Source organism: Macrotis lagotis, chromosome 5 (assembly GCF_037893015.1).
Source record: "Macrotis lagotis isolate mMagLag1 chromosome 5, bilby.v1.9.chrom.fasta, whole genome shotgun sequence".
NCBI lineage: Eukaryota > Metazoa > Chordata > Mammalia > Peramelemorphia > Peramelidae > Macrotis > Macrotis lagotis.
Window position 1 is genome coordinate 134,933,288 of NC_133662.1, and position 12,808 is coordinate 134,946,095.

Here is a 12,808-nt window from a genome sequence, read left to right on the forward strand (position 1 = left end):
CCAATTTGCCTGGAATGAAACCAAGGTACATATTTGTAGTAGTTCAAGTCTTTAGAAGAAAAAGTTTGACAGAAACTTCAGAGCAGTAGAGAAACCATATTTATTTTGAAGAATATTACACTAGAAAATAGAAAGCCCAGATTTTTGAAATAAATTTTTAACAGGTCCACTTAGTAAGTTTAGATAAAGAATTTTCTCATTATTTTTAGGCTGAAGTCATGCCTAGAGGAAGCATTGTGACTTTAGTTTAGGAGATATTGTGACATTTTAACATTCTCAAGAAAAGCATCCGATTAGTTTGGGTTTCTAATAGTATACTACAGTTGTCAATTCTAACTCTAGATAGTAGTTATTGAACATAAATGTATCTTTCTTTAAATAAATAAAGAAGGTTTATAACCAGAAAGTATAAGTCTTAGTATGTATTTATGCTTAAGAAATCATACAAATCTGTGTGACTAGGTGGCACAGTGGATAGAGTACCAACCCTGAAGTCAGGAGGACCCGAGTTCAAATCCAGCCTCAGACACTTAATAATTGCCTAGCTATGTGACCTTGGGCAAGCCACTTAACCCCATTGCCTTGCAACCCCCCCCACCAAAGCAAAAAAACCCCCAAGAAATCATACAAATCATACAAAGCATTTTAGGGAAGTTTTCCCATTAAAAAACAGAATTATGAACAATCTTTGTGGGAAATGAGGATACTGTATATTAATACAAACTGTCTCAAGGGATGTCACCATTAAAGAAATACTTATATAACTTCATTAATAATATTAACTAAAATATCTATAGTTTTAAGTTTTACAAAATACACAATACTACAAAACAGCCATTATTATTATGCCCATTTATAAATGGGGAAACTAAGGCTAAGGTAGGTTAAATGACTCCCCAGGTAGTACATGGCTATTAAGTGTCAGTAATGGGATTTGAATTCACTATTGACTTAATGTTCACATGTTCTTTTTTTCTACTCTGTGATAACTACCAAAAAAAGGTGAAACTGGGAGGAATCTGGTATCTTTTGTCCAATTTTATGTTGAGAAGCCACCTGGGGCTGTCAAAGATTTTGTAACATGTAGATACTTCAAAAAAGAAAAGGAGAAAAAATAAAGATGATAAAATAGCTCACTTCCTTATAGAGTTTTAAGGTTTACAATGTTCTTTACAGATGTTGTTTCATTTAATATTTACAACAATCCAGTGAGATAGGTGCTTACCTTACAGGCCATTAGATTTCAAATGTCTTATAAGGATCACAAAACTAGCAAGTGTCAGAGAAAAGATTTGAACTCAGTAGGATGAGTCTTCCTGACTCCAGGCTCAGCATTCTATACACTGCCCCACCTAGCTGCTCCTCACTATCCTACATCTACCTTCCTGCTGTACCTTTTTTATTATATGTAGGTATCTATGTAAGTCTCTATGTATCTAGCTATGTATAAATCTATGTATCATCTATCTATCTATCTATCTATCTATCTATCTATCTATCTATCTATCTATCTATTTACCTACCTATCTTTCTGATTTTGGATGGTAGAGATCAGACCAAGATTAGTAGTAAGAGAAGAGAAAGGGGGATTCTGTTCCCTTTTCCCTTCCCAAAAAAGGTGTCAGGGTTGGCTTATAAGAAAGTAAAAGAATAAACAACTAAGCTAAAATAAAAAGCTTGGAAGGTATAGTACACAGAGTATTGTCTATGGAGCCAGGAAAACCTACAGTAGAATCCTGTATTAGACATTTACTAGTTATGTTTCTTGGTTTTAGTCACAATTGAATCTTTTACCTGTTGTATTTCTTTACATGAAGAACGAGAGATCAAATGTAAGAAATAGAAAAATAAATCTCTTGATGAAGATAAAAGATTAATTGATCCTACCTCAATAGAAGAAGCACTGTCTTAGCCCTATGTGGAGGAAAGAACTTTGTAGGATCTTTTAGGGAAATGGAGGGAAGGGTTAAAGGGAAAAAAATGGTAGCAGGCTCACTATCAATGAAACCCAAGTCCAATAGGAAAGTAGTATAGGGGGTGGACTAAGGAAGTAGGTAATAGAACCTAAGAAAAATGGAAGATGTCAAGATAGGTCAGGAAAAATTGGAAGGGAAATGGGAATTTCCAAAAAAAAATTTGAAGAACATTTTTAAATAAAGTAATGACAGTGTAGAGTATTACTTAAAATAGGAACATGAAATACTTATTAATTCTATTAGAGGTCAGAGCTATAGTCTTCTGCATAATAATCTCTGATTTTCATGAATGGAGAAGAAAAACTGGATACAATTTTATTATGAACAAATAAATTTAAATATGGATAAAGAAAATTATTACTTAAAATGAAATGGGTTTAAGGTATTCCTATTGTTCAAAAGGGAAGAAGGAGAGAGAGAGAGAGACAGAGACAGAGAGTCAGAGACAGAAAGAGAGCACATTAGGAGTGGATTTTAGTTTAGCATATATACATGTTATTTTTAAAAAGATAAAAAAAGTGGTTTTGACAGATTATAAATTCATGAAAATGAACTAGGAAATGAAAAAGGTGAACTATCTTCCCCATCCCCTACCTGGAAAAAATAACTTTATTTAAGTGAAATATTTAAGGAAATACTTTATCTGTATTTAATAAGAAGGAAAAATGCTATGAGAATTTTAACTCTATCTTGGGAAAAAAGAATGAAAATACTCCTTGCCCTAAATTGATCTATAAAGTTATCCACTTAACATCAGTTTGTAAAAATATAAAATTAAAGGGTACTTTATTGCATATACATAAAAATTATTAAAATACATTTATAAAAGGGGAAATGATCCATTAAGTCTGACAAGGGTTTATGTGCAAAAAAGAATAAAGGATGTAGTATATAAAATAAAAATAACATCTTACTCTATAAAGATATGGATATTTCTATTGATGTTATTAGTGTAAAATCATTTCTCAAGAGCTAGAAAATTTGGCTCTAAATAGAAAAGGAGCTTGATGTCCAGAAAAGGAATAAATTAACTTTAATACTCTGTTCAAAGTAGAGAGAAGAGAACCTAAATGTAGTTATGCAACCCAGTCTTCCAATCTGATGTGTCCCCTACTTTTACCTTTCCAGATATTAACACCCTTTTCTCAAATCATCTTTCAATTATTTGTTGGAGTGCAAGTCAAGTTTCTCAATAGAATGTAAAATCCTTGAGGGTATGTACTTTCTTGGTTTGGGATTTGTATCCCTAGCACTTTGCATGTAGTGAATAATTCAATAATGTCTATTGAATTTGTTCCTGATAAGTAATTTAGAAAAGCCAACTTTACAAATAAAGGCTGTGCCAGCTTTAGCAAGCAGTTAAAGAAGCTGTTTTCATCAACTAGCTTCCCAAATCTGAGCCATGAGAGCTTCACAAAAGGGTCTAAATTAGATGAAATGAGATTTTATAACCTGAAACCCATGGGGGGAAAATCTTAGACAAGAGGAAGAGGGGTCCAGGAATTGAGGAACTAAATAGAGAGCTCATTACCCAGTCATTCTATCTCTGACGGATGATAGAAAAGGAAGTACTTATTCAGGTAAAAGGCTTCTGTAACTAGAAAGAAGAATTAGGGAACTAGATTTTTAAAGGGGTAAGATAATTGTCTTACAAAAGCATAATTCACTGGATAAAAATTAAGATATATGAACATAATTCAGTTATATCTAGCCAAGAGAGTGAGAACAAAATATAAGCAAACTATGAGTTAAATCAGATCATGGAATAATAGGTCCTAGACCTGACAGGAGTCTTAGATCTGGAAAGAACTTTACTGGAGAGCACTGGGAGTTGATAAAATTATTAAGGTCACAAATTCAAAGTCATTTTACAGAAGAAAAACGAATGCCTGGAGAACTGAAGTGACTTGCCCCAAGTTAAATGAGTAGTTAATGACAGGTCTAAGATAAGAACCCAAATCTTCTGATCTAAACTCACTTTTCTACCATACTCTACTCCCAACTTTTTTTTGCCTAATTAAAGAATTAAGGATATTTCTCCATAAGTGTACATGATAGACTATTTCAACTTTTTATTGAGGAGCTAGCCTTACCTATGAGAAAATACAAAGGTCTTTTCTTTCTATTGCTTCCCTAAAGTAAAACATATACTTCCTTTTATGTTGTGAATACTAAGCACTACAGGAAAAAAACAATGGGGTTACAATAATATTCTCCTATCTGACTTTATCCTTTTTCAATAGTTCAGAGTATATAGTCTCTCAACCAATAAAAGAAGTGCCTTCACAGATAGATAAGAGGACTGGGAAATTGAAAATATTATTGAGGTTGAGGGAAACAGAATGGAGACTCAACTTGGATGCCATGTGGAATGATTTGCATGAGATGCTAATTAAAACCATCAAAGTGCCAGGGTAAATGAGAGAACGTTAGTGCACTTGCACAAAGGGTGAAAGGAGAAGGATATACTGCAATAAACTGGTCTTTAAATTTATGAGAATGAATGCCATTCGGAGCTAGTTAACAAAAATTATGAGGCAAAAAAGCAGGCAAAAATAAATTATCAGAGAAAAAACTCTCTATGGTCTCATTAAAAGGAGAGGAAAAAGAGAAGATGATGATGGAAATAAAGATCTAGCTTCAGAACACATTTTGCTATCTGTGTGATCCTGACTACCTCTTTCCTTGTCTGCAAAATGGAGATAACAATAGGCCCTGCCTTACAGTGTGGCTGTGAAGCTCAAAAGAGATAATAATTGTAAACCTTGAAGCACTATAAAATACTTGTTATTCCTGATTATGAGAGTTAAATAGATGGTGACATCACCTAGGAAGTTACTTAGGAAGCTAAGAGATGAATTGTAGGAATGTTGGAGAATGTCAAAGAGGCATGAACCAAAGGAGGAAGGAAAGAAAAGGAATGATTGTGAAAGCAGAGGATGTCTCCTGGATGGTTTCTCTTCCTAATGTAGGGAGGATCTGGTAGACTTTGAAATGTCACTCCTCCTCCTCCTCCTCCTCCTCATTCATGCTAATACTAGTGTTTATGGTGTTTTGGTAGCCTGCAGAGGTTAATCCTATGCCTTCTTGGACTAGTGCTAAAATACTGAATTCTGATTCAACACTGTCAGCTTGTGGGGGCTTCATTTTTTCTTTGCTGAGAAGTAGCAAGTGAAGAATATAAGGATTAACTTGTCAGTTCAAATTTGGAGATTATGGAATTCCACATAATATAATGTGTTTATCTTATGGAAAATAACTTGCTCTCCTTCCATTGTTCCTCTAGATTCATTCTAATTCATCAGCATAGAGAAGGAACAAGCAGGACTCATAATCATATTGGGAAATATTTGTCAAGGAAGTTTGCTGGCCGTTGTAAATTTTTGTCCTTTTAACTGCATTTATGTTTCAAGATAATATATGACTGATAATAATTTAGAAGGATAATTAGAGGCATAAATAATAGAAGATGGATTCAAATATGTTCTATATATGTCTGTAGATAGCATTAAGGGGTGCTGTGTCATTAAATGGCTAGTTGGATAACATCTAGAAATAGAAGCAGTAGCCACAAAGATCCATGGTGAGGCATATGATACAGTATCTAGTGTGGAACCTGGGGTAGAAAGAACTGGTTTTAAGTCTTGTGTAAGGCACTTATCAGTTGTGTGACTCTAATATATATATAAATCACTTTGAATCCCAATGCCTTCATCTATAAAACAGGGATATTATTAATGCTTACCTCACAACTGGTTTGTTGTAAGAAAAAAAAAGAGGTGGTATAAGTGTAATGTTTTGAAAATCAAGGTATATTATTATTATCATTATCTGTGATATCTGCAACATGCCAGACTAATTTTATTTTTTATTTTTAGTAAAATTATTAAGTTGTTAGATTATCTGGACTCTGTAGACTTAGTCACCTTAGATTCTGCAGGCATCTGGCAATCTTTCAAGCTACTTTTGTGGACGAAAGGAAGAAATATTAGCTAAATGATTACTTCAGGGAAGTACATTCAGAACAGACTGAACTAAAATATAGTCATTAGTAAGCCAATATCATTTGGAGGAAAGTTAGTAGTAAGAGTTACCCAAGGATATCCCTTACATTCTGCCACTTAGAATTTTAATCAAAGACTTGGACAAAGGAAAAAGAAAGGTAATGATTTTATAATATGTAGATAATGCAAAATTGGGAGGGATGAAAAATTGGTCAGATGACAGAGTCACATATTCAAAATTCTTGACAGATCTGTTTGTTACTTTAATAATGGATCCGTGAGATGAAATTTGATAGAGATAAATGAAAAGTTCTATTTGGATTCATTAAAAAGCCTTGCAAGGGGGCGGCTAAGTGGCATAGTAGATAAAGCACCCACTCTGGAGTCAGGAGTACCTGGGTTCAAATCCAGTCTCAGACACTTAATAATTACATAGCTGTGTGGCCTTGGGCAAGCCACTTAACCCCATTTGCCTTGCAAAAACCTTAAAAAAAAAAGCCTTGCAAGATAGGGTCATGTGCACTACTGACCCTATTAGAAAATGACTAATCATTTTCTCTGCTTCCTATAGTCCCTTAAATCTTTCCAAAATAGAAAGTATATACCAGAGGGAAAAAAGGCAATTTCAGCTGTTTCCCTGGTCTGAAACAAAAAAGAACCCAAAGGTAAAGAAGACTTCACAAAATGTAACATCCATTTCACTCTGACTCAACACTTTGTTCCCTACCATTCACCAGGCTGCAAGACTTCTCTAGTCAAGTCTTCACTTGCAAAAGGGTGCAAACCCATACCTTAATCTCCTTCCTTTAGATCCAAACTCCAAGGCAGAAACTTGTTCAGGCTGTGATAGCCTCAGAGTTTTATAATTATGAGCCAATAAATTGAGGAACAGAGGGAACCTAGTAGGACATTGTGTTTTGGAGGAACTATGTGACACTCACTAAGTTTGATAGAAAGAGTTCAGGTTCCAGATGAAACCAGTTCTGTATACCCAAGTCACTAGGGGCAGAGATCTGGACCAGGGTACTGTGAATTGCTCAAGCTTAGGAGGAGGCCAACACATTTCTGAAATCCAGTTCTCAGAGAAACCATCAGAAATGAGAGAAGTTAATGAAAAAAAATTGACATTATTAAAAACCTTGCACATAAAGAGATAAACCAACAGGCAAGACATTTAGATATGACCACCAAATCTAGTAAACAAGTTCAGGCATCTATGAATAAATACTGCAAAGCAAAGGAAAATGATTAATATTTAATGAGGCAAAGGACACCATGGATTTTGAGAAGAGAATAGAATCACAACATGCTGTTCCTGAAAGGTTTGAAATAAAGAGAATTGAGAATTATGAGAGTAGAATTCATGGTCTGCAGAGCAGAAGTAATTGGCAGAACAGAAAAATGTAAATACAGAATAGCAAGTTTCACTAAAGACACAAAAGAGACGATAGATTATTTTTTTTTTTTAGGTTTTTTGCTAGGCAATGGGGTTAAGTGGAGAAGATAGATTATTGAGAACAAAGTGAACCATAGAATAATCTGGAAGAAAAAAAGCAAAAATTAATAGCATTAAAAGAAAACATACCCTTCATATAAGTACAAGATGGAAGAGATGTTGGATATCCCCTATCAGTTTATTTGATAAAAATCTCAGAGTCCCCATCTGCAGCTCAGCTTGGTGTCAACTCATTAACAAGATATGTCCTGGTTGTCTCCCCACTGTAACAGCTTTCCAAATTCCTTGCCTGTGTTATCTTCTCCCATTAGATGGTAAATTCCTTGAGGGTAGGGACTTTCTTATTTGTATCCCCATTGCTTAGGACAGTGATTAATAAAATGTTTACTGAATTGAATGTAAACTAATTATGTTAAGCATGATTTATGGCAGCTACAAAATGGATGATGTAATTTTAACCTTATTTAAAAGACACTTAGTGTCTAGAATGAAGAAGATGACAGTCCAGATCTGGAGTACTGTGATCAGTTCTAAGAAGTGAAGTTCTTAGAATTCCAGTTCTTAACTGGAGAGCATCTAGAGGAGGGCAAGACTTCAACCCATGAAAAGATCTGTTGAAGGGAATGGAGATAATTAGTCTGGAGAAGAAAGGATTAGGGAACATGATAGTTGTCTTAAAGAGTTATGTGAAACAGAAACAAAATTTCTCCCAGGGTAAGAGAACCGAATTATGGACAATGGTTGTAAATTGCAAAAAAGGTAGATTTATACTTGATATTCTTTAAAACTTCAAAAAATCGGTACACAGAAATGGAATGGAATATTTTAGGGTTAAAGTTTCACCCTTATTAGAGGTTTTCAAACAATATCTAGATTACTATGTGTGGATGATAGAAGGGATTCTAGGTCATATATGATCTCTGTGTACTTTTCCAACTCTGAAAATATGTGATTCAATGAATACATTAAACCAATAATCATGTATTAAATTATACACTAAATATTTCTACTATATCCATATACATTTTACTCTACATCTAAGTCTACATAATAAACATATGTAGCACCAGCTTCAATAGCCACTTATATAGATACTGTAATATAACAAGACATATCAGAAGAAGATAGAAGGAGAAATTCCATTCAAAGTAATTGTAGTCAGCATAAAATATTTGAATCAATATGCCAAGGCATACTCAGAAACTATATAAAAACAACTATAAAATACTTTTCACATAAGTAAAATCAGATCTAAACAACTGACAATTGTCAATTGCTTGTGGGTAAGTGGAGCTAATAGAATAAAAATGACAATTCTACCTAAATTACTTATTCAATGCTGTACCAATCAAACTTCACAAAAATTACTTTATTAGCTAGAAAAAAATAGTAAGTAAATTCATATGGAGGAACAAAAGGTCAAGAATATCAAGGGAATTAATGAAAAAAATGCAAATGAAGGTGGTCTAGACATACCAGATCTAAAATTATATCATAAAGCATCAGTAATCAAAACTGTTTGGTACTGGCAAAGAAATAGAATGATGGATCAGAGGGATAGAATAGGTATAAAAGAAACCATAGTAAATGATTATAGTAATCTGTTGCTTGATAATCCCAGATTCCAGTTTCTGGGGTAAGAACTTATTCTTTGATAAAAACTTCATGGAAAATTGGAAGATAGTATGGCAAAAAGTAGGCATAGACTCACATTTCAAATCCTATACCAAGATAAGGTCCAAATAGGTAGAGGATTTAGACATAAAAGGTGATAGCATAAGCCAGTTAGGAGAACACGGAATAGTTTTCCTGTCAGATCTATTGAAAGAGGAGCAGTTTATGACAAAAGAAAAGATAGAGAGAATTATAAAATGCAAAATAAAGAACTTTGATTATATTAAATTGAAAAGTTTTTACACAAATAAAACCAATGCAACCAAGATTAAAAGGAAAGCAGTAAATTGGGAAACAATTTTTACAACCTGTGATTCTGACAAAGGATTCATTTCTAACATATATATATATATGTATATATAAAACTGAGTCAAATTTATAAGAATAGAAGTTGTTCCCCAATTGATAAATAGTCAAATGATATGAAAAGGAAAATTTCAGATGAAGAAATTAAAACTAGTTATATAAAAATGATCTAAATTATTGATTAGAGAAATGTAAATTAAAGCAATTTTGAGATACCACCTCACATTTATCAGATTGACCAGAATAACTAAAAAAGGAAAAAGATCAAGGGGGAGAGGATGTGAGAAAACTGTTACACTGATGTGCTGTTGGTAGAGTTGTGAACTAATCCAATCTTTCTGGAGAGCAATTTGGAGCTATGCCCAAGGGCGATAAAATTATGCTTATCCCCTTTGATCCTGCAAATCACTATTGGGTCTGTATCCCAAAGAGATCAGAAGAAAAGGGTAAAAAAAACCCCACATGTACAAAAAAAAAGGAATGTCCATCAATTGGGAAATGGTTGAACAAAGTGTGAAATATGAATGTGATGGAAAACTATTGTTCAATAAGAAATCATGAGAAATGGGACTTTAGAATATCTTGGAAAGACTTGCACAAACTGATGCTAAGTGAAGGGAGCAGAACCAGAACATTATACTAACAACAATATTGGGAGATATTGATAGATTTATTTATTTTAGCAGTATAATAATTAAAGACAATTCTAAAAGACTTGTGATGGAAAACACCATCCATAGCCATAGAAGAATTTGTGGAGTTTAAATGCAGAACACAACTTACTATCTTCACTTTTTAAAAGCTGACTTATGTATTATGTTTTTTTCTATTGTTTTTTCTCTGATTTGATTCTTCTTTCACAACATAATTAACATGGATTTATGTTTAACATGATTGTATATGTTGGATTGTTTTCTATCAGGGAGAGGAGGGAAGGAAAGGAAGGAGGGAAAAATATAAAACTCAAAACTTTTCAATAAAATGATTACTGAAAACTGCTATTCTTTATAATTGGAAAAATAAATAAAATATTTAATTGAAAAAGAAGTAATAAAATTTTGGGGAATGATAGATGAAGTTTCATTCTGGAGATGAATGAAATAAAAAAGAAAAGACTAAGATAACTTCTTTCCTGAGAGAACTTTTATTTTATCCTTATTTTATGAAGGAAAAAATATTGAAGAGAATTTAATTGGTCTTCTGAGAAAGTCTTAATTTCTAGAATTAAGAGTTAGCCAAAACAGTAGAGAAGTGATTCAGGGTGCTTGCTTTGCTACAGCTGAGGTACAGAAATCATTATTCATATATTAGTTTTATTATATATTTCTATTCATATGTTGTATAGCTAGTTTAATTGTGAAGTTTATTTAAGCCTAGGAGATTTGGAGATTTTCTATAGAGAGGGAGAAATAAGGAAAAACTTAAGGGAAAAAGATTTCTCCAGGTTATTTAATAAGTTTGTTAAAAAAAGAGAGAGCTAATTGCTTAATTAATAAAGCTGTTGCACCTTTAGTAATTAATGAGGAAGTATCAGAACATCACTCTTGATTTTACCAGACAGGATTTGTGATAGTTGCATTTTGTATCAACTTACCTCTGTAGGAGTCTGCTGTGACTTTTTATCAGATTTTTGCAAGTCTTTACTTCCTCTTCTTTTCAATGATAGCTGCAACAAAGAATAGGTATACTTATACGTTGGCTTAATGTAAAATTTAAATCAGTTTTATTTTCTAAAAGGTATTCATCAAAATGGTATGATAACCATGATGCAAACTATTTAATTGAAAAATAATATAATTCTGCAAAAACAATTGATATTAAAAATAAAAATTGATAAAATATAAATAGCTTCACTGAGGAAAGATTGCAAAGCACAGAAAATGGATGAATTTGAGTAGTTCTAGTCAAATTATTCTGATAATAAAGAATTAGTTGAATTCAGGACATCTGTATTTTTTAGTTTTAAATATTTGCATGAACTTATTAGGTATCTATCTATCTATCTATCTATCTATCTATCTATCTACCTATCTATCAATCATCTGTCTGTCTGTCTGCCATAAAATCTTAGGACAGAGGGGCATTATGTTCGATTATGAGGTAAACACTGATCTGGTCCCAAATGCTAGCCTTATGCAATATATAATGCAACTTCCACAACAGTAGATGTTTGGCAAAGAAATGGGACTCACTAAATTTAATAATGTCATAATATTAAATGAGGACATAAATTCAGGCAGGGGGGGGAAGCAGAGAAACAGTAAAGTTTGTTTCAAGTACATTAAACGTGTGAAATTGGTACCATAGAGTCAAATGAACATCTGAGGTCTTCATTTACTTTCACACCCTCTACACTTCTTGTAAACATGTTAGAGACAAAAGCTATAGTGATGATGATGGTGATTATAACTGATATTGTGTATTAATTTATAGTTACAAAGTGCTATCTTGTAGGTCCCTTCCCCTCCCCAATGTGGGTTTGTCAAACCCCTGAAGGCCAATCCTATGAGAGAGCATATGGGCAGGTCAAACCTCCAAACTTGTATTCAAAAATAGTATCCTTTTTGCCCTCAAAAAGGCCCCAAAAGGTATAATTATTACTTGAGGAAATCAAAATTTAGATTCACTGATTTCTTTATGCTAGTATAGCTGGTATGGGACAGAGTAACTCAAACTCAGGTCTTTTGATTAAAAGTTCAATCCTGTTTTCACAGTACCATTCAGTAACTAAGATGGCCTATACCAGGACCTGGTGTCAGGAGGACTCATCTTCCCTAGTTCAAATATGACCTCAGAGTCTTCCTAGCTGTGTGATCCTGGGAAAGTCATTTAATTCAGTTTGTCTTAGTTTCCTCATCTAAAAAATGAACCAGAGAAGGAAATGGAAAAGCACTCTAGTGTCTTTGCCAAGAAAAAAACCGCAAAATAGGGTCATGAAGAGTTGGTCATGACTGAAACAACTGAACCACAACGAAAACAACCACAAAACAATTGCTATTAATATCTATTTGGAAATAATAATAACAAGCATTTATACAGCACATTTTCCAGGCCTTGGGCTAAGCACTTCACAAATTTAACTCATTTGAACTCCACAACAACCGTAGTGGGTAGGTGCTATTATTATGTCCATTTTATAGCTGAGGAAACTGAGGAAAGTAGAGGTTAAGTGATTTACCTAAGATCAAAAAGCTATTAAATATCACTCAGGATTTGAACTCAGGTTTACAAGGAAGCAAGTGAACAAGAATTTAAGAGATTGTGTTTGTGTTCTTATTTTTTCTAAATAAATCCCAAGGAGATGAATATAGACAGTTAAAAAAGTGAACTGCAATAATATAGATAGCTTCCAGTAATAAACTTCTTGCAAAAACACTGTTCAACACTGGACA

General features: G+C 33.2%; 2 protein-coding genes across 2 annotated transcripts in view; one reads left to right on the forward strand and one right to left on the reverse strand.

Moving 5' to 3' along the window:
* The window catches only part of RSPO3 (R-spondin 3), a 642,258-nt gene that overhangs the window by 503,336 nt on the left and 126,114 nt on the right, over positions 1–12,808 (forward strand). The gene's annotated exons all lie outside the window — the stretch shown is intronic.
* MTCL3 (MTCL family member 3) overlaps positions 1–12,808 on the reverse strand; it is a 41,581-nt gene that overhangs the window by 5,657 nt on the left and 23,116 nt on the right. The window contains exon 5 of the mRNA XM_074187541.1: positions 11,011–11,082. Within this exon, the coding sequence (XP_074043642.1) occupies positions 11,011–11,082 (72 nt within the window). The remainder of the gene's footprint in view (positions 1–11,010; positions 11,083–12,808) is intronic.